The sequence below is a fragment of the Erinaceus europaeus genome, chromosome 8 (genome assembly GCF_950295315.1).
Source record: "Erinaceus europaeus chromosome 8, mEriEur2.1, whole genome shotgun sequence".
Taxonomy (NCBI): domain Eukaryota; kingdom Metazoa; phylum Chordata; class Mammalia; order Eulipotyphla; family Erinaceidae; genus Erinaceus; species Erinaceus europaeus.
This window is the reverse complement of record NC_080169.1, coordinates 5,389,043-5,409,018: the sequence shown is the minus strand read 5'-3', so window position 1 is coordinate 5,409,018 and position 19,976 is coordinate 5,389,043. Positions and strand designations below refer to the sequence as shown.

Sequence of the window (19,976 nt, the reverse complement as noted above, 5' to 3'; positions counted from 1 at the left end):
GAGAGAGAAGAGGAAAAAAGGAGAGGCATTTGGATGGAGTAATAGGTGTGTGTGTGTGTGTGTGTGTGTGTGTGTGTGTGTGTGTGACCTGGAAAGGAAGAGAAGATGGAACCATAAGAAAAAAATGGGCAAATATATAATTTGTAGAAATAATAGTTAACCCATATCTGCAGCCTTGGGAGAACTGCTGGAGCTTCCAGTGGAGGGAAATCTGGTGGTTGGGATGGTGTAGAGTTGTACCCCTGTTACCTTATAATTTTTTTTAATCAATATTAACTCACTAATAAAAAATTGGTTGCCTGGATAAAGTACATGCTTTGCCATTTATGAGATCTGGGTTCAAGCCCAGACCCACCGAACTGGAGGAAGCTTCAGTACGATGGTGCCTTCCCCTCTTTCTCTCTGTATCCACCTTTTTTTTTTTTTTTTTTTGCCTCCAGGGTTATTGTTGGGTCTCAGTGCCAGCATTATGAATTCACCACTCCTGGTGGCCATTTTTCCTTTGTTTTTTTTTTTTCCATTTTATTTGATAGGACAGAGAGAAACTGAGAGGGGTGGGTGAAGGAGAGAGAAAGAGAGACACCTGCAGACCTGCTTCACTGCTTGTGAAACATCCCCTCTGCAGGTGGGGAGTGGGGCTCAAACCAGGATCCTTGAATGGGTCCTCACACTTAGTGCTACATGCGATTAACCTTGGGTGCCACCACCAGGCCCTCTGTCTCCACTTCTCTCAATCTAAAAAAGTCAGCCTAGCTCTGTGGAACCCCCAGAGATGGTAATAACAATGATGACAACCACTGCAGAGAATTGACGCAATCACCTCTCACACTATGCCCAAAACATAATGAGTACTAAATAACTGTAGATGGGGTGACGGCATGAGTGAGTGGAAGGAAGTGGCATTTGCTCTGTAGCAATGCAGGCCAATAATCCTTCACACAGATGCTCTGGATGCCACCTTTTCTGTGAGTTGTCTTGCCTCTTTGCAGGACTTTTTAATAACCAGCAGCTGGAGCCCTTCTTCCAAGGACCCCTCTTTTCCTCCATGAGTCATGAGTCAGCAGTGCATAGGATGGGGTCCAAGCCCAGGGCCTGTTCACTGGGACTGTTGGGTGTCAAAAATCTCGTTTTCATGATTTGAGCTGGGGAAGCTCTGAGGCCTAACTCACTATGAGGAATCAAACATCAGACAGGTCATTTTAAAAAATGCCTGAAGAAAAGAAAGAGGAAAGGAGGGAGGGAGGAGGAGATTCCTCTTATTGGATCATTGGAACAAAGTTACCATACTTACCACAAAATTAAAATAAAATATAACTCTCTCTGAAACAAAACTCAAATTTATGTTAAGTTTGCACTAAGGAGCCAAAGGCACCATCCCAAAGTCTTCACTGCCAATCTCAAGCATGACTATGAGAGACTTCTAGCAGAAAGTCGAATTGGCTAGCACACCGCACACCGCACATCACCATCTCTGCAAACAAGTGGGCAGAGAGCAGTAGAAAGCTTGGCTCAATATTTAAACTCACAAAAGTAATTTCTAACAGTTCCAAGGGTTTTATAATACGTAATAATCATGAGACAAAAGGAAATGCCTAGTAGGATTTTAAAAAAAAAAAGCATCAGGTAGGTCCTTGAACTAAATATGACTACTCTGCCAATATTTGTCTACTGCTGCTGTCTTGATCTTTTAACAGAAGACCTGAGAGTAAGAGCTAGAAGTACTGATTAGGCTAAAAGAATCCCAAGGAAATAAGAGACACATATCTTACACATTCAGGATAAGCAAAGTCAAGGACCTAATGCATGGCAATGAACTTAAAAAGTTACATTCTCCTTTCTCTTTCTAGGCAGCCACTACAAGTCATTTTAGATTTCCTTACTGAGGGGGTTAATGGTTTACAATAAATTAAGTTATTGGTTCATGGGTAAAATTTTTCAGTTTTCTGCAAAGCACTATCATCTCCAGCCTAGGCTCTCTTCCACCATCATGCACTGGGACCTACAAGCTGCCCATCTCCCAGAGTCCTCTACTTTGGAGCAATCCACCAGACCCAGTCCAAGTTCTGCTTTGTGCTTCCCTTTGTTCTTATTTCTCAACTTCTATCTATGAGTGAGATCATCTCATATTCATCCTTCTCTTTCTGGCTTATCTCACTTCACATGATTCCTTTAAGCTCCATCCAAGATGAAGTGAAGAAGGTGAATTCATCATTCTTAATAGCTGAGTAGTATTCCATTGTGTATCTGTACTACAACTTGCTCAGACACTCATCTGTTGTTGGGCACCTGGGTTGCTTCCAGGTTTTGGCTATTACAAATTGTGCTGCTATGAATATAGGTGTACACAGATCTTTCGGGATGGGTATGTTTGATTCCTTAGGATGTATCCCCAGGAGGGGAATTGCAGGGTCCTAGGATAGATCCAATTCTGTCCTCTGAGGGTTCTCCAGACTGCTCTCCACTGGGGTTGGACCAATTTACATTCCCACCAGCAGTGCATCATTGAAGATGCCTATAGAAATTAGATGGAAAAGAGTTTAGCCAATGTTTTCCTTAAGTATTTGATAGCTTTTGGTCCAACATCCAAGCCCTTGATCCATTTAGAATTTACTTTTGTGTGTGGTGAAATGTAGTGCTTCAGTTTCATTCTTCTGCACATTTCAACCCGATTTTCTCAACACCATTTGTTGAAAAGACTCTTCGTTCTTCACTGACTAGTTTGGGTTCCCTTGTCAAAAAGTAGATGTCCATAGGTGTGGGGGCTTGTTTCTTGGCTCTCAGCAGTGAATGTGGAGCCTGTTCCTCTGCAGATACAAATGCATCCCTGGAAAGAGTCCTGAAGAAACTCCACAGAGACAGGATTTTGCTTTTCTTTAGATGAAGGGGAGGTATACCAGGGTCTCTTTGCTGTCTGTCTATACAAGCAGCTTCCAAGTAACTGAATGTTATACCCCAGTCCACAAGCTTCTCTGACAACAAAGTATCAGTTAGGTGGGGTTTACCACTAAATTAGCCTGAGTAAAGTTTTAGATTCAGTGTGTAAAAGCAGCTGTTGTGGTCTAACTTCAGGAACTGATGAGGTGCCCATTGTAAATATCAATCACTTTAATAGAGTGTAGATTCTGGTTGTGACTGAATCCTCTGGTAACTGGGCCTAGCAGATTGGTGGGATGGCTGCTTCACTATTTGCAAAGCAACACCCCTGCAGGTGGGGAGCTGAGGGCTCGAACTGGAATCCTTGTGCTGATCTCTTTCTTTTCTTTTTTTAATTATTTATTCCCTTTTGTTGCCCTTGTTGTTTTACTGTTGTAGTTATTATTGATGTCGTTGTTGTTGGATAGGACAGAGAGAAATGGAGAGATGTGCTTCACCGCTTGTGAATCGACTCCCCTGAAGGTGGGGAGCCAGGGACTCAAACCAGAATCCTTATGCCGGACCTTGCTTTACGCCACCTGCACTTAACCTGCTGCACTACGGCTCGGCTGCCCAATTAGAGGTTGATCTTCTCTTTTGTGGCTTTTTTACATCATGGTCTCTGAAGCTCCTTGAATTCTCTCTGATCTTCTTTCTGGACAAACAGATCAGGGTATGAAAAGATTTCCCAACAAGTTCCCTAGACTTGGTTTCTGGCTGCCATCTTGGATCTGGCTCATTTTAGATTTTAAATGAGTTTTGAATTGTGATGAATGTACTTGTGAACACAGTTATTCTTTTTTTAAAAAAATATTTATTCCCTTTTGTTGTCCTTATTGTTTTATTATTGTTGTTATTGATGTCGTCATTGTTGGATAGGACAGAGAGAAATGGAGAGAGGAGGAGAAGACAGAGAGGGGGAGAGAAAGACACCTGCAGACCCGCTTCGCTGCCCGTGAAGCAACTCCCTCCCCTGCAGGTGGAGAGCAGGGGGCTCGAACCGGGATCCTGACATCGATCCCTGCGCTTTGCGCCATATGTGCTTAACCCTCTGCGCTACTGCCTGACTCCCTCAACACAGTTATTCTAAAATAAGTGGTACTACACTTCCAGAGTTCTATGTTGAAAATTTAGTAGAACAAACAAACAAACAAAAAAGCCACTCCAAAATTCATACTCTATAAAAGCCACATAGTTCATAAGGAGACTAAAACTATAGATAATGGTCAGTTACACTCCTGAGAAAGGTTCTCTGTCTGCTGCATTAATGAGGACCTATCAGAATAAAGGTCAAACCAGAATACAAGATCGTAGCTAAGCTGCCGCCTCTTCATGGTGCTTATGTTGCTATATTCTTATAAGAGTTAACAAAAAAAGAAATTTCTATTAATAATCATTCAGCAGATTTTCATTAAAGGCATTGTGGCTACAACGGTTCAGAATCAAGACATCTAAATTATCTTTTATTGATGTAACATTGGCTATAATATAAATTTCAGGTTTGCATCACTCGAGCTTAATGTCTTTATCTATTAGATTAAGTGAACCACTAAAAATCCATTCTATCCTTCACCATCCAATGACACCTTTTACCCATGCTGCAGACCCCACCCAACCCCTCACCCCCTACCCTTTTGATAACCAATAATTGGTCTTGGCTTTATAATCTAAAAGTTTCTTTTTGCATTATTTATTTCATCTGGAGGTTTTGTTTGTTTGCTTGCATTCTTCTATATATTCCATATATGACTAATATCACATGATGACTGTCTTTCCACATCTGACATTTCAGAAAGCATCATTCCCTCTGGGCCCATCCATGCTGTTATCAATATCAGGATTTTATCTTTTTCTACACACAAATCATATATATATATACATATATGTATATGTATATATATATATATATATATATATATATATATATATCATACTTTTCTTCTTCAACCATTTCTGTCAATGGGTACTAAGATCAAAAGAATCCAAATTCTTTATCAGACTGCAAGATGTGAGTCTCAGTGAAAAAAGGGGCAAGATTTGAAGACACCCCTCCCCAGGAAATGTCATCATTTATGGTGCCATTTACATGATATCATACATAGAACTATAGGTTCCCCTACCAGCACCATTTAGAAGCCCCGGATAGAAGGATATGCACTGACATTACCGATCTGGAGATACAGATCTAGTTTCATTATGAGGTGAATTCGAAATACCCTTAAGGATATGTGAACATAAAAATAAATCATTCAGAATCTTAGGGGAAAGTACAAATCTTCTTCCTGCAAGTCTTTCCTGTCAAATTACAGCATGTGAGATAGATTCATTCACAATATTCTGACGTGAGATGGGAATTAAACTACAAAATAGATACCCTTATGGTAACCTAATCAATATCATAAGCAAAAGACAAGGAAAATAAAGATAGTGAAAAAAAAAATCTGTCACTTAACCAATCTCAGTCTTGGCATCAAAACACTGTTTTCTCTATAAATGTCTCTCTTGATAATTAAATACGAGAGACACAAGACAAGCAGATAAAGTCGAGATTTAAATGTCTCTCTCTGGAGTGGGGAAGATAACAATGATTATGCAAATCAACTCTCATACCTGAGGCTCCAAAGTCTCAGGTTCAAATCTCTGTACCACCATAAGCCAGAGCTGAGCCATAAACAAACAAATAAATAAATACTTCATTCAGCTTTCCTCCATTCTAAAATATTTTAAAAGCCTATTTGTCTTTTAAACCATGTAACTCTTCTTATCTGGTTGCTAATTAATAGCTTCCTTCGTATTAGCTTTAAAAAAAAATAAAATTAAAATAGAGAATTCAGTTGCCGACATGTACAGTATTTCCAAAGTGAGAAGATATCCCTGTAGATAAGTTCTAATTCTGCTGAATTGCATCATTTCAAAATCCTCATGCACAGTACAGACTGTGAAAATAATAGTTAGTATGTATTAAGAGTGTGACAGATACCAAATATTGTTCTTAAAAGATCATCACCATTATCTCAGTTGTTTTCCATAGTGCTGAGTGGTGCCCTTGCTATACCTATTCTGACAGAAACCACGCTTTCAAAGCTATTGACCTCAGCTATAAAAGCAGATAGCCAGGGCTCTAAGAGATATTTGTAACTCCTTACTGGTATAAAATAATTTTTTAATCATCCCATTAATTCATTCTCTGAAATTCTAGAAGGGATCAGGAGGAGAGACTGGATTAATAAGTTAGTGTTTCTCCTAGTAAATTTTTATACTACTTTCAGAACTCAAAAAGCTCAGGTTTGCAGAATTATCCTCTGATACATTCAAGGCCCAGAATCCATTTGGATATAAAATGAGGGCTCTTGTATTCTACAAATCCTCGCTTTGAGGGCTTCCACGCTCATGAGCAGGCACGCTCCAGCATTCAGCGTGTCTTTTAGTTCAGTCTACTGAAAGCACAAGACTTCATCTGGACCACTCACTGCTGGTTAGGCACACTTGCACTGAGAGATCTGAAGACCTAAACGTGGCAGCGACTTCCAAGAATTCAGTTTCTTTAAGGATGTTCACAGGCTCATTATGTGCATTTATTATGCCAGGGCGCCCCACTGTCCAAATCCACCCTGAGTCTCCAATCAAGAAATATTGATAGGAATACTGCTAATATGACGTGACTAGATACAATACAGAGTGACATGACCTGAGGTGATGAAGAAAACATGTCTGGAGTGTTTCCTGAACCTTCCCTCCCTGACACCCTGTCACGTAGCTCAATGCATATTACATTCCTTCCTTACCAGTCACAGACAGAAAAGCCAAAAGGTACTTATGAAACTGTATCCATCAACAACACCAATGGCCCACCTGAAATTGCTGTCTGCTTACAGATTGGCGTGGATCCCATCTCTATATAGAACATGTCCCCTGCCCCATCACCATTAATACTGATTCCTGGGCCCAGCAAACATCTCCCCAGAGTGCATATGCCTTTCACAAAGAGGGTTTGTCCATAGAAAACAAGAGTCATTAACTTGGCATTTGCTCCACTAAGAGAGAAATGCAGCAATAACAAATGAACAAATTGGATTTTGACCTTGGACTGGGGTATGAGGGAGTTAAACTGAAGTACAGTCAATTTGTTCACGTGTGGCTGCTAAGGCACTTTGCAAAAGCTGTGAAAATGTGCCCATTTCTGAAGTCATAAGACAAAGGCCCAGAAGTGCCCCACTTATATTTTTAAGGTTTATTTTATTTAGCTCACATGAGAAGAGAGGGGGAATTGAGAGCATCACTTTGGTAGATATGGAGCCAGGGACCAAACCCAGAGTCTCAGATTAGCAAGTCCTATGCTTTTCCCATCGAGTTCTTCCCCTGACTACCAGGACCCCACTTTTAAGTAGATATTTCATTTTTTTCATTCAGTACAGTAATTTCTCTTTATATGATTCCTGAATTTATGGCAAATAAATGGGACTATAGCTAACTATATACTAGTTAGTATTCATAAAAGAAGGGAATTCTCAATCAACACCAATGCTTTCTCTCTGAAGAATAATTCCACAGTGTCTAATATAAATTTTTTATTGACCTAGATGATAGAGGAATATCTTGCAACGTCTAAAAATATTTTTCCTTTCATTGAATAAAAATCATAGTCAGGGGGAGTCGGGCGGTAGCGCAGTGGGTTAAGCACAGATGGTATGATTCCTGGTTCGAGCCCCCGGCCCCCCACCTGCTGGCGAGTCGCTTCACAAGAGGTGAAGCAGGTCTGCAGGTGTCTATCTTTCTCTCCCTCTCTGTCTTCTCCTCCTCTCTCCATTTATCTCTGTTCTACCCAACAACAGTGACATCAATAACAACAATAATAACCACAGCAATAAAACAACAAGGGCAACAAAAAGGGAATAAATAAATAAATAAATATAAAAAAATTTAAATCACAGTCAGGGACTGGGTGGTGGCACACCTAGTTGAGTAAACATGTTACAGTGCACAAGGACCCTGGTTCGAGCCCCCACCAGCATGGAGAAGGCTTTGCAAGTGGTGAAGCAGTGCTGCAGGTCTCTCTCTGTCTCTCTCCCTCTCTGTTTCCCCCTACCCTCTCAATTACTGGTTGTCACTATCCAATAAATAAAGTTGATAAATTTAAAAAAAATACTACAGTCAATTTTCTTTAAAGAGCATTCTGTATGGATTGATTTTTTTTCCTACCCAAAATTCAGGAACAAAATTATATAGTCAATAGTAAATAAAGATGCATGTAGTTTAATCTTCTTTTAAAAAAATATTTTATGTATTAGTTTATTGGATAGTGACAGAGAGAAGTAGAGAAGGAGGGAAAACAAAAGAAAGACCTGGCCACTACTCATGAGGCTTCCCCCAGCAGGTGAGAGCAAGGAGCTTGAACCTACCAGGCATGCTACTGCCCAGTCCCCGGTTTAATTTTTTTTTTTTTTAGGGTTAGGAAGTTTGAATTCTCCCAAGAATTGAGGGGTTTTATTGTTATTATAGTTTTCATTGTGCTAAAAATGTAATTAGAAAAGATAATAGATAACTGGAGAATGTTGTGACAGTGGGTGGTGTCTATTCTGGAAGTTTGGTGAAGGTACCCCATAAGAAGTCTTCTCATTTTTGATGTGGGGAATATATATATATTATCAACTCTTTCACTGAAGGTAGTCAAACCAAAAGCAAGTAGAGTTTTCTTTCCATGTATACTGCTGCATGTTTCATATACACTATAAAAATCAGCTCTTATAACCAAGATCAAGGCCAACCCAATTTTTAAATCCCATGGTGGTAATCTGGGATAAGACAGGGTTTTTCTTTAGGCTGATAAATGAGAATTTTTTTTCTCCTTAAATAAAACCATTGTCTTTTAGGAGAAAGATAAAGGCAAAAGACACAAAAAAGTAAAGAGTTTAAAATGGATTTTTTAAATTTATTTAAAATAAATAAATCAGTTCTACTGGGTCAGTAGAACTGATTGCATAGAATAGTTTGACTGTTAATGAATGAAAAATAGTAAGATAAAAATAAATTTCAATGAGAAATTAATTTATAATAATTCCTGTCTGTCCTGATGTTTCTTCTTGCTATTTAGAATTACCTTCCTCATCATATGATATAAAGTCAGGCATATTTCCAAAGAAATTCAGTACTAGAAATCTAATTTTGAGGGAAACAAGAAAAGAGGGAAAAGGAAAAGGAAGAAGAGAAACTGAGACAGAGGTTGGAGAAATAAAAGGAAGAAGCATCTCTAAAAGAGTTTCCAGGACTTAAATTAAATAGGGCATTAACTGTTTGTTCAGCTCCTCGTCTTGGCAGGTCCCTACTAAAAAACAGGCATTTCATGGATGTGGGAGCTGGTGATAGAAAAATGCATTATTATACACAGAAGTGGTTGTACTTGAGAGAAACTGTATGAGGAAAATAACACCCTAGAATAAATACAAATGAAATTCATGTATCAAAACCAGTACTGTGAAAATAGTTTAAATGTTTCTTGAATTTATATCTAGTCATTAACCTAAATGCAGATTTGTGTGTGTGTTCAAGCCACACTTCTGCCTCATGGTCAGAAGGCTGAAAATGTGTGGTGTGAAAAATTGGCGGAATCAAGAATATTGAATTGGTTTCCATGGGAAAACAGAACTTGGCAGCCATTACTTCCTCCTTGAGCAGGTGCTTCCTCTCCCCAAGCAAAATTTCTACCCTATTTCACATTTGTCCCAGGAACAAAACCAAGGAAAAGCCATACGCTAACTGAAAACAACAATCAGATGTTAACCTGAACACACACCAAAGGACCTTTCTTACTGACCTGTAGTTGCATGGCCAGGATGTGTCTCCCAAAACTCTCCCTCTGAGAGAACAGAGACAGAGGTTTGCATCTCTACCGATTTCAGCCGCCTTCTCTCTGCCAGAAGGAAATAGAGTGAGTCATCTGCCTTCCTGCATGACTCTAAAAGAAACCACAGTTCACAAATAGAAATACTGAATCCATTTTTTAAATCCTCAAGATCTATTCTTTTCTCCCTCACTCCTACCTCAATCCAAGCTTAAGCCCGCACCCTGTCTAGTTATCCCAAAGAAAGTAGACATTGGCTCAGAATCTGACTTTGTCAAAGGGACAAAACCCAGAAACCGGGAGTCCGGCGGTGGCGCAGTGGGTTGAGCGCACATGGCGCAGTGGGTTGAGCGCACGTGGCGCAAAGTGCAAGGACCCGTGTAAGGATCCCGGTTTGAATCCCCAGCTCCCCACCTACAGGGGAGTCACTTCACAAGTGGTGAAGCAGGTCTGCAGGTGTCTATCTTTCTCTCCCCCTCTCTGTCTTCCCCTCCTCTCTCCATTTCTCTCTCTCCTATCCAACTACAACGACATCAGTAACTACAACAATAAAACAACAAGGGCAATGTAAGGAAATAAATAAATATTAAAAAAAAAAAAAAAAAAAAACCCAGCAACCTCTCCAAGAAAAAGTTTCTCTGACAGGAAAGATCTCAATGATCCGTCTCACACATAAGAGTCAAACACACCCACTTCCTAGGGCTTGTCCTAAGCCCAGGCTCCAAGAAACTCACTGCTGATGGAAAATATTTCTCTTCCAGAATATTTCCAACCACCCCCAAACCCCACAGATAAAGAGTGTTCACCAGGTCCCCTCTGGTGGGTTCCGGGCCCTTTGCATGAGTGAAATGGGGCAAGGACTTCTCCCCCCTTAGAGAATGTTGTATCTGCGTGCTGTGCCTGTACCTCTCTCAGTGGTTTCACCCTGATCTCTTCTCTCTTTGCAGCTGGTTAATAATCCTCTAGCAAGTCAGGCTGCAGCGGCTGCAGCAGCAGCAGCCATGGGCTCCATAGCCAGCTCACAGGCCTTTGGCAATGCCCTCTCCAGCCTTCAGGGGGTCACAGGTCAACTAGTTACTAATGCACAAGGACAGGTGAGTGGGAGATGGGAACAAGAGTGAATTTTTATGGCAGATTGAACTCGGAAAGGGAATGAATTTCGTTTGCATGACAGTGATATGAAACTGCATATCCATTCGAGGCAAATAAATAATGTTTACTAGCAATGCGGAGAAGAGGAGAAGGGTGAAGGGTGGGGAGGTGTTTCTGTGTTTTAGAAGCAAGAATTTTTTTCCTTCCCCTCAACGTTCAAGTTTTATTATGCTCTGATTCATGTACGGTGGCACGTGGTATGACCTTAAATGGATAAGTTACTTGCATAAACAAGACGTTTCTTTTTTTTTTTTAAGTTACATTTAAAATATATATAATTTGAGTTTTTGCTTTTCTTTATTTTTTTTCACTTGTTCTTTAACATGGAAAGCGGAAGGGAACATGTATGTTTCCTGTCTTACTGCTCTTAAGTTTTCTAAGTCAGTTTTAATAAAGTCAATTCTGACTGCATGGGAGTGTAATGGGCAATGATGGAAGAAGTCTTAGCAAAACAAGAGGGAAAAGGGTGAGTTAGAATGAAACCAACTGCCTGTCAATACAGCCCACCTCTTGCTGATTCTCGTGGAAACTCGGCCCTCTCTTGTATGCTTAGGGGTTACCTTAGTCTACCAGAGCCAGCGAACTGCTCCTATGCTCTTACCGCTCTTGCCTCTTAAGGCTAATGTGCCTGAGTTCTTGTCACCAAGACACAGTCAGGGATGTGGGGGCCACTTGAGGGCATCTCCCTTTTCCAGACCCCAATAAACATAAAAGCTGCGCGAGAAGCTAACACAAGATTGAAACTAATGGTGTCAGGGGTACTTTGAGTTGGAAGACTTGACACAGAGCACAGTCCCCTCATTCGAGAATCTTGCTGTTTCTGATGACAAAATACAAGAGAAAAGCAGTTGACACCCTTACCAAGGGGTTTTTTGTTTTGTTTTGTTTTGTTTTTCTCCCAGAGTTATTTACCCAGCAATGTTTACATATCCCTGCTTGGACTGCTCTGTAGAGAACAGGAATTGCAATGTCTTGAACCCTGTTTTCATTTTACATAAAGAGTAAACAGAAAATGCATTATCCACTAAACCATCTCCATCGATGTCCCAGGGGAAAAAAAAAGCTGACCTTGTTATATTTCCTGGGCGGGTGCAGGATTGCCCCGTCAGAACCCCGAGGGCTGAATGATGGAGCTCGTCAAAGAGCAGCCCCAGGTAATGAATCATCTTATCACAGGTGCACACCACACCTATTAAGGGAGGGTTGTATGAACACCGTGCCCTCCACAGTAACCTTTCAATGTCGGCTTTAACCCTTGTTTCAATCCCTTTTCATCAAAGGATCATTTTAATGCAGCCAGCTCTAAATGGAGGCTCTCAAAAGCCTATTAAGATTTCTAGATGGATGGGGTATTGGTGTGGAGGGAAAGTTGGTTGTAAATATCTATAACTCATATCCAGATCAGGTCAGCCCCGAAAGCTGTGTCCTAGAGTTGTGCTTCAAATACAACACCCCAGGTCATTCCTTCTACGCAACTGGTCCCTGAGATGTAAATGTTGAGGCTTGGAGATAGAAAGGAGATTTCTATGTATTTCCTTTGGGCTGTTCTGTTCCTATGTCCAAGTAAAATATACCACTGTGCATTACCACCTGGATGTTTGTAATGGGGGGAAATGCCTTGTTACTTAGAGGACTTACTAGGAATTCATTCTTCTGATGTTCAGAGAGCTGATCACCTTGGTTAGTTATGAATTCACCCCTTTCTCAGGCTAGAGTTAAGACCTTTGGAGTGGCTTTTATCAGCACTCATCCTTGAGATAGATTCCCCTTCCCATAAATACCCATAAGAAAATAAGCTTAAAAAAAAAGGACTTGGGGGGGTTGGGCAGTAGTGCAGCGGGTTAAGCGCATGTGGCGCAAAGCACAAGGACCGGCATAAGGATCCCGGTTCAAGGCCCTGGCTCCCCACCTGCAGGGGAGTCATTTCACAGGCGGTGAAGCAGGTCTGCAGGTGTCTGTCTTTCTTTCCCCCTCTGTCTTTGTCTCCTCTCTCCATTTCTCTCTGTCCTATCTAACAATGATGACATCAGTAACAACAACAATTACAACAATAAAACAAGGGCAACAAAAATAAATATATTTTTAAAATCTTAAAAAAAAAAAAAAAAGGACTCGGGGCCGGCCAGTAGATCACCAGGTTAAGCACACATGGTGCAAAGCTCCAAGACTGGTGCAGGATCCCAGTTCAAGCCTCTAGCTCCCCACCTGCAGGGGGGTCACTTCACAAGCAGTGAAGCAGGTCTGCAGGTATCTGTCTTTCTCCTCCTCTCTGTCACCCCCTCCTCTCTCAATTCCTCCCTGTTCTATCCAACAACAACAACAACTATAATAAAAGCAATAACAATGGGAAAAATATGGCCGCCAGGAGCAATGGATTTATAGTGCAAGCACTGAGCCCCAGTGATAACCCTGGAGGCAAAAAAAAAAAAGGACTTAATAGTTCAGCTGCATGGATTGGGCTTAAAGAGTTGATTTTATTTCCAATTGTTTTTCTTTTAGAAGTTGTATTAAACTAGTTGGGTTGATAAGGTACACAGACCTCTTTAGGTGAAACGTATATATATTCACAGAGAAATTAATAATACCTACTTGTGAAGTCTTATCTAAGAATTTTAGACACATGCTCAGTGGCATATGTCCTTCTCCAGTGTAATATACCAAGATACTCACATTTCCTATAGAAGAACTGGGCACGTTCGTGTAGCACTGTGTTGTTGTTTCTTAATCTTTGGAATCATCATCTTCCCAGGAGAAGGTACATGCCTTGCACCTTTTAACAGCAAGATGCTTGTTTGATCTTAAGAAGCAGTCAAATTATACTCGGGGGGGGGGGGAGGGCAAAATGTGAATAATAATTTTAACAGAAACACTATATTTTAAAGACACAAAGCCCATATTTCACCCAAGGATGATTAAGTATTTTAATGCTATGTCATATTCAGCCTCACTTGGAGGCAGGAAAGTAGCAAGTGTCCTGTTGGGAATTAGTCATCCTCAGATTGGTAGTAATTATTAATGGCAGCTGCAGAGCTAAGATGAACATTACTATTCTCTTTACTTACCAGATCAGGAACTTGTACAAGTATGGAGGCGAGGTAATAGATTGAGTGTTAACTATAGACTTGTGTGAATCCCAACCAAGTCAGCAATAACCAGCTGTGACCTTGAATGAATTTCTTGAGTTCTCTGAGCTTTAATTTCCTAATGAAATAAGGATAAAAAAAAATGTAGGCTTCTATGAATTGTGCTGCTATGAACATAGGTGTACACATATCTTTTTGGTTGGGTGTTATGGAGTCCTTGGGGTACGTCCCTAGGAGAGGGATTACTGGGTCATATGGAAGGTCCATGTCTAGCCTTGTGAGAGTTCTCCAGACTGCTCTCCACAATTGACATTCCCACCAGCAGTGCTGAAGGGTTCCTTTATCTCCACAGCCTCTCCAGCATTTGATGCTGCTGTCCTTTTTGATGTATGCCATTCTCATAGGGGTGAGGTGGTATCTCAGTGTTGTCTTTATTTGCATTTCTCTGACAATCAGTGACCTAGAGCAGTTTTTCATATGTTTGTTAGCCTTTTAGATCTCTCTTGTAGTGGATATTCTGTTCATATCCTCTGCCCATTTTTGGATGGGGTCATTTGCTTTTTTGTTTTGCTAAGTTTGCTGAGATCTTTTTATATTTTGGTGATTAGTTTCTTGTCTGATGTATGGCATGTGAAGATCTTCCTCTCACAGTAGAGTGTGTGTGTGTGTGTGTGTGTGGGTGTGTGGGTGTGTGGGTGTGTGTGTGTGTGTGTGTGTGTGTAAGGGCTCACTCAGTAGGTATGTTCAGGATTTGGCAGATAGATTTAGCATCAACTTGTTCAGCGACAGAATCGGCTTCCCTCATGCTCCAGACAATATCTCCTTATTGACATTATTGCAAAAAAGCAAAAGTCAATAAAATTTTATTTTACTCTGGGGCTAAGGAGTGTGTTTTACATTTTAACTGACGCTCAGAATGTTTCTAGTGAAATTACCTCTCGACCCATGTGGACTTTGTTCTTAAATTTTCAAGTCAAAGATTTCCACCACCACCACCACCCTTTGGTCTTAAAACAATCAGTGGATCTAAAATTTACTAGACTTACTTTTTTTTAATATATAAGAAGTAGATAAAATGGAAGAAACATACTCATTTAGGTTATCTGAGGGTACAAAAGCCACTACATGAACAATTGGTGTCTGTACAGAATCGGTTTGGTGAGATGGGTTTATTGATATAGTATAAGGCTTTCTCCTAAAATAGCCACAAGGCCATGATTAAAGAGAAAAAAAATTGCTAATCCTAAAAACAGTCTATGCATTTTAACTGAGTAGATACACACTTGATTGTACAAGACTATTGGTTAAAAAAAAAAATACCAAAAAGTTATCTTGTTCAATAATAGTAAGTTATCTCTGTTCAGTGGTCTGGCTAGGAGTAAATGGAGAAGCAGGGACACCAGCAGCGTCACAGTCACTATACACACCAACCAGAAGACATTCTAACAGAACCGCTATTAAATGTGACTAAAAACAAGTCTTGGAATTGAAGAAATACAATACTCACTCTGTATGTCCCCATGAATTTTAACACTACTAAGTTAAATAACATCTCTAAATGAATGACAATAAGGTATTTGAACCTTAAAAGGAAATAGGTCTTATGTTTCTAGTCTTGTGGGCTTGGATAAATCCCAGAACTGTCTGGGATTCTGTTTCCTTTTCAAGAAAATGGAGCGCAAGACCGTCTTAAGGATCCTGGTTCAAGCCCCTGGCTCCCCACCTGCAGGGGAGTTGCTTCACAGGTGGTGAAGCAGGTCTACAGGTGTCTTTCTCTCTCCCTCTGTCTTCCCTTCCTCTCTCCATCTCTCTCTGTTCTATCCAACAATGACGGCATCAATAACAACAACAACAATAACTACAACAATAAAAAGACAACAAGGACAACAAAAGGGAAAAATAAATAAAATAAAAATTAAATAAAAAGAAAATGGGAGTGATAATATATATATTTTTTCCTTCAGAGTTATCACTAGGGCTTGGTGCCAGCACTACAAATCCACTACTCCTGGAGGTCATTTTTTTTCCATATTATTGGAAAGGACAGAGAGAAATTGAGAGGGGACGGGAAGAGAGAGAGAGAGAGAAAGACACCTGCGGACTTGCTTCACAGCTTGTGAAGTGACCCTCCCTGCAGGTGGGGAACCAGGGGGCTGGAACTGGGATCCCTGCACTCATCCTTGTCCTTCTTGCTATGTGACAAAATATTTTTCTAATGAGTCTCACTGTGAGAACCACTGGGAAAGTACAGCCTCAGGTATGTTGTAAGCATTCTATAAATTGTAATCAAATCAAATAAAAGAGCATGCTGGAAACTCACCTAATTTCTGGTCAACTTATGAACCTAAATACAGGTAATGTACCTCATTTGCTCTGGTCAGATTGTCACAATTGCACACACACTGTTTATCTTCCTTGAATGAGATTTGAAAACACTTTTTATAAATGTGGGTTGTTATAGCTGTGGCTTTTTTCAGCCTAATAAAAACCAAAGAAGAGACTAGTGGACTAGTAAGTTCATGATCCCTCAATCCTTTAATTGAAATTAGAATTTGTTATAACTTTACTTTTGTCTTTTAGTCATATGCTCTGAAAGATTTTCATTTATTTAAATTATACATTAGATCAATTAGTTATAGATATCTTCAAATTAAAACCCAGTAAATTACCTCAAACTACTGGTTTGTAAAATTGGAGGAAAAGAATTATTCATTTTCACTAAAAATTTTTGCATTTTCACTGCAAAATATTACATCAATAGGTCACAAAATCACATATCATTTTATTTCCTTTTTTAATTCAAAATAGAAATAGCACCTAGATACTTTCTTTTTTTTTTTTTTTCCTCCAGGGTTATTGCTGGGCCCGGTGCCTGCACCATGAATCCACCGCTCCTGGAGGCCATTTTTGCCCCCTTTTTGTTGCCCTTGTTGTTGTAGCCTCATTGTGGCTATTATTATTGCCATTGTTGGTGTTGTTCGTTGTTGGATAGGACAGAGAGAAATGGAGAGAGGAGGGGAAGACAGAGAGGGGGAGAGAAAGACAGACACCTGCAGACCTGCTTCACCACCTGTGAAGCGACTCCCCTGCAGGTGGGGAGCCGGGGGCTCGAACCAGGATCCCTATGCCGGTCCTTGCACTTTGCGCCACCTGCGCTTAACCCACTGCACCACCACCCAACCCCCACCTAGATATTTTCAAAATAAGCATAAGTTTTGAAAATTCAGAGTCAGTGCCTTTGTATTTCCCCCTATATGTTAGGAAGAACAATCTATTTACATAATATATAAAATGCTTAACTAATGGGTTTGGCCATGTTTTCTAAACCAAACCTCAAAAAAAAAGGTTTTTTTCTCTTTTATAAACACATGACAGTTGCAAAATTAACTCACATTTACTGAAATACGTATCAAAAAGCATTCTGAAAGAGAATAACATTTTTTAAAATCTGTTCTTTATAGAAACTGGGAAATCTATGACCATGGGGTTAGCAGCATTATAAGAATTTTACCTCGGCTTCATTCGAGTAATAAAGATAAAACAATACCAACAATAAACAACCTCAATCTTTCGACTAACATATCATATTTCCCCTTTGAGTCCAGTTCTAAGTTTTATTTCCTCATTTAAGGAGAAACCACTGCATTCAAGTAGTGTTTCCCTAAGTGTGCAGAATCTGAGGCGGGGACTAAGGACTTGGGAAGGAGGATGAGGCCCTCAAGACTGCACAAACCAGGTTTCCTGATGAGATCAGAGCTTCCAGAGTCTTTCTGGACCTTTGGGTTGGGAGTGTAGAGGACTCCTGTGCCCACGCTTGAAAACCCATCACCACCTCTACTTCAGAGCTGTTGACTAAGGCTGGAGCCAGACTGGGGAGTTGACTTTAAATTTAAATTGGATAGAGACAGAAAATTTGAGAGGGAAGGGAGATAGAGAGGGGGAAAGACAGAGAGACACCTGCAGCCCTGCTTCACCACTTGTGAAGCTTTCCCTCTGCAGGTGGGGACCAGGGCCTTGAACCCTGGTCCTTGTGCACTTAACCTGGTGTGCCACTGCCTGGCCCCCACAGCTTTAAATCTTCAGCCCCACTTTTCCCAAACATACTGTCTACCCAACAATGTGCCAGAAAATAATGCACGTTCATTCCTTCCCCTCCTCCCCAAACCCCCCCCCCCCCCAGTACAGTAGCTCAGCTCTGGCTTATGATGGGGCGGGGGTGAACCTGGGATGTCAGATCCTCAGGCATGAGAGTCTCTTTGCATAACCATTATGCTGTCTGCCACTCCACACACACATTCATTCATTCCTAGTTCACTTTTTTTTTTTTTTTAACCAGAGCACTGCTCAGCTCGGGATTATGGTGGTGCTGGGGAATTGAACCTGAGACCTTTGGTGTCTCAGGCATGAAAGGCATTTTTAAAAAATATTTATTTATCCCCTTTTTTGTTGCCCTTGTTATTGTTTTTTTATTGTGTAGTTCTTATTGTTGTTATTGATGTCCTCATTGTTGGATAGGACAGAAAGAAATGGAGAGAGGAGGGAAGACAGAGAGGGGGAGAGAAAGATAGACACCTGCAGACCTGCTTCATGGCTTATGAAGTGACTCCCCTGCAGGTGGGGAGCCAGGTATGAAAGGCATTTTGCATAACCGTTATGCTGTCTCCCCAGCCCAATTCACATTCTTTATAAAAAAAATGGAGTAATGATTTAGCTCAGAGGTGGGAGGGGGTGTCTGGGGTTCATCTGTGCTGTGGCTTTGAGGGCACACACCTCCATCACTTGTCTGCAGGAAGCAGGGCTCACTCTGTCCTCACAGCTCTGCAGAGATGCAGAGAGGACTCTAAGGGGCTGTAAGATGAACAGCCGGGCAGACAAGCAGGCAGCGTGGAGCCCTGGCTGAAGCCAGAGTGCTGCCAGAGCTTGGTGGTTTGCTGGCCTTAGGGGGAGGGGATGGATTGGCTAACCACACTGACCTGGGCCTCAGCTTCTTGCCTTTTGGGAGGGAGGGGCTGGGGTTGTCCTTGATGGTAAATGGCACTAATGAGCCCTGATGGTCCAAGGCCCTGCAGTGATTAGGCGGGGCATAGATCTGATGGGAGGCCCAGCTTCTGTGGCGGCTCAGCTGCTGGACTTAATCAGATCTCAGGATCTGGTCAGAGCCATCAGCAGAGGTGAGACACTGTCCCTCAAGGATGACAGTGACTTGTTCAGTGCAGACTGTGGCTGTCCTGCCAGTGGTCCCCTTCCTCCCTGTTTCCACAATGAAAAAGGTAATCACATTTTCCCAAAAGAGCTGGGCAGGGATTGGGCAGGTGGCACAGCCTGCAGAGTGAACACATTATGGTGCACCTCCTCCCCCTTCCAGAGGAGAAGCTGCAGAAACATTCAGCTTGAAGTAGTGCTGCAAGGCTCTCCTTCCCTCTCCCTCTCTCCCTCTCTCCTCTCCCTTTCCTCTCCCTCTCCTCTCCGTCCCTCTCCCTCTCCCTCTCTTTCCCTCTCCTCCCTCCCTCTCCCTCTCTTTTTCCTTCCCTCTCCCTCTCCTACTTCTCTTTCCCTCTCCTTCCCCCTCTCCCTCTCCTTCTTTCTCCCTCTCTTTCTCCCTCCCTCTCCCTCTCCTTCTCCTTCCCTCTCCCTCTGTCCCTCTCTCTTCCTATCACTCCCTCTCTCTTCTTCTCTCCCTTTTTTCTCTTTCTCCCATTTTCTTCCCTTCTGTCCTTTTTTCTCTCCCTCTCTTCCTTTTTCTCTTACTCTCTTTCCCTCTTTCTCTCCCTCTCTCCCTCTGTCTCTTCTTCTTGCTTTATACCTCTCTCTCTCCCCTTTCAATTTCTCTCTGTGAAAGAAAAAAAGGAAATAGAAAGAGAGAAAAAGGAAAGAAAGAAGAAGAGAGAGCGAGAGACTGAGAGCGCACACAAGAAGGAGAGAGAGACACAATAATGGCTACTGTCTGGAGCAGTGGGTTTGTTATGTGCCCCAGTGATAACCCTGGTGGC

At 41.4% G+C, this 19,976-nt stretch overlaps 1 protein-coding gene across 1 annotated transcript in view; it reads left to right on the top strand.

Moving 5' to 3' along the window:
• POU6F2 (POU class 6 homeobox 2) overlaps window positions 1-19,976 on the top strand; it is a 591,094-nt gene that overhangs the window by 509,006 nt on the left and 62,112 nt on the right. Inside the window, exons 18-19 of the mRNA XM_060195767.1 lie at window positions 1,952-2,060; window positions 10,699-10,845. Of these exons, the coding sequence (XP_060051750.1) occupies window positions 1,952-2,060; window positions 10,699-10,845 (256 nt within the window). The remainder of the gene's footprint in view (window positions 1-1,951; window positions 2,061-10,698; window positions 10,846-19,976) is intronic.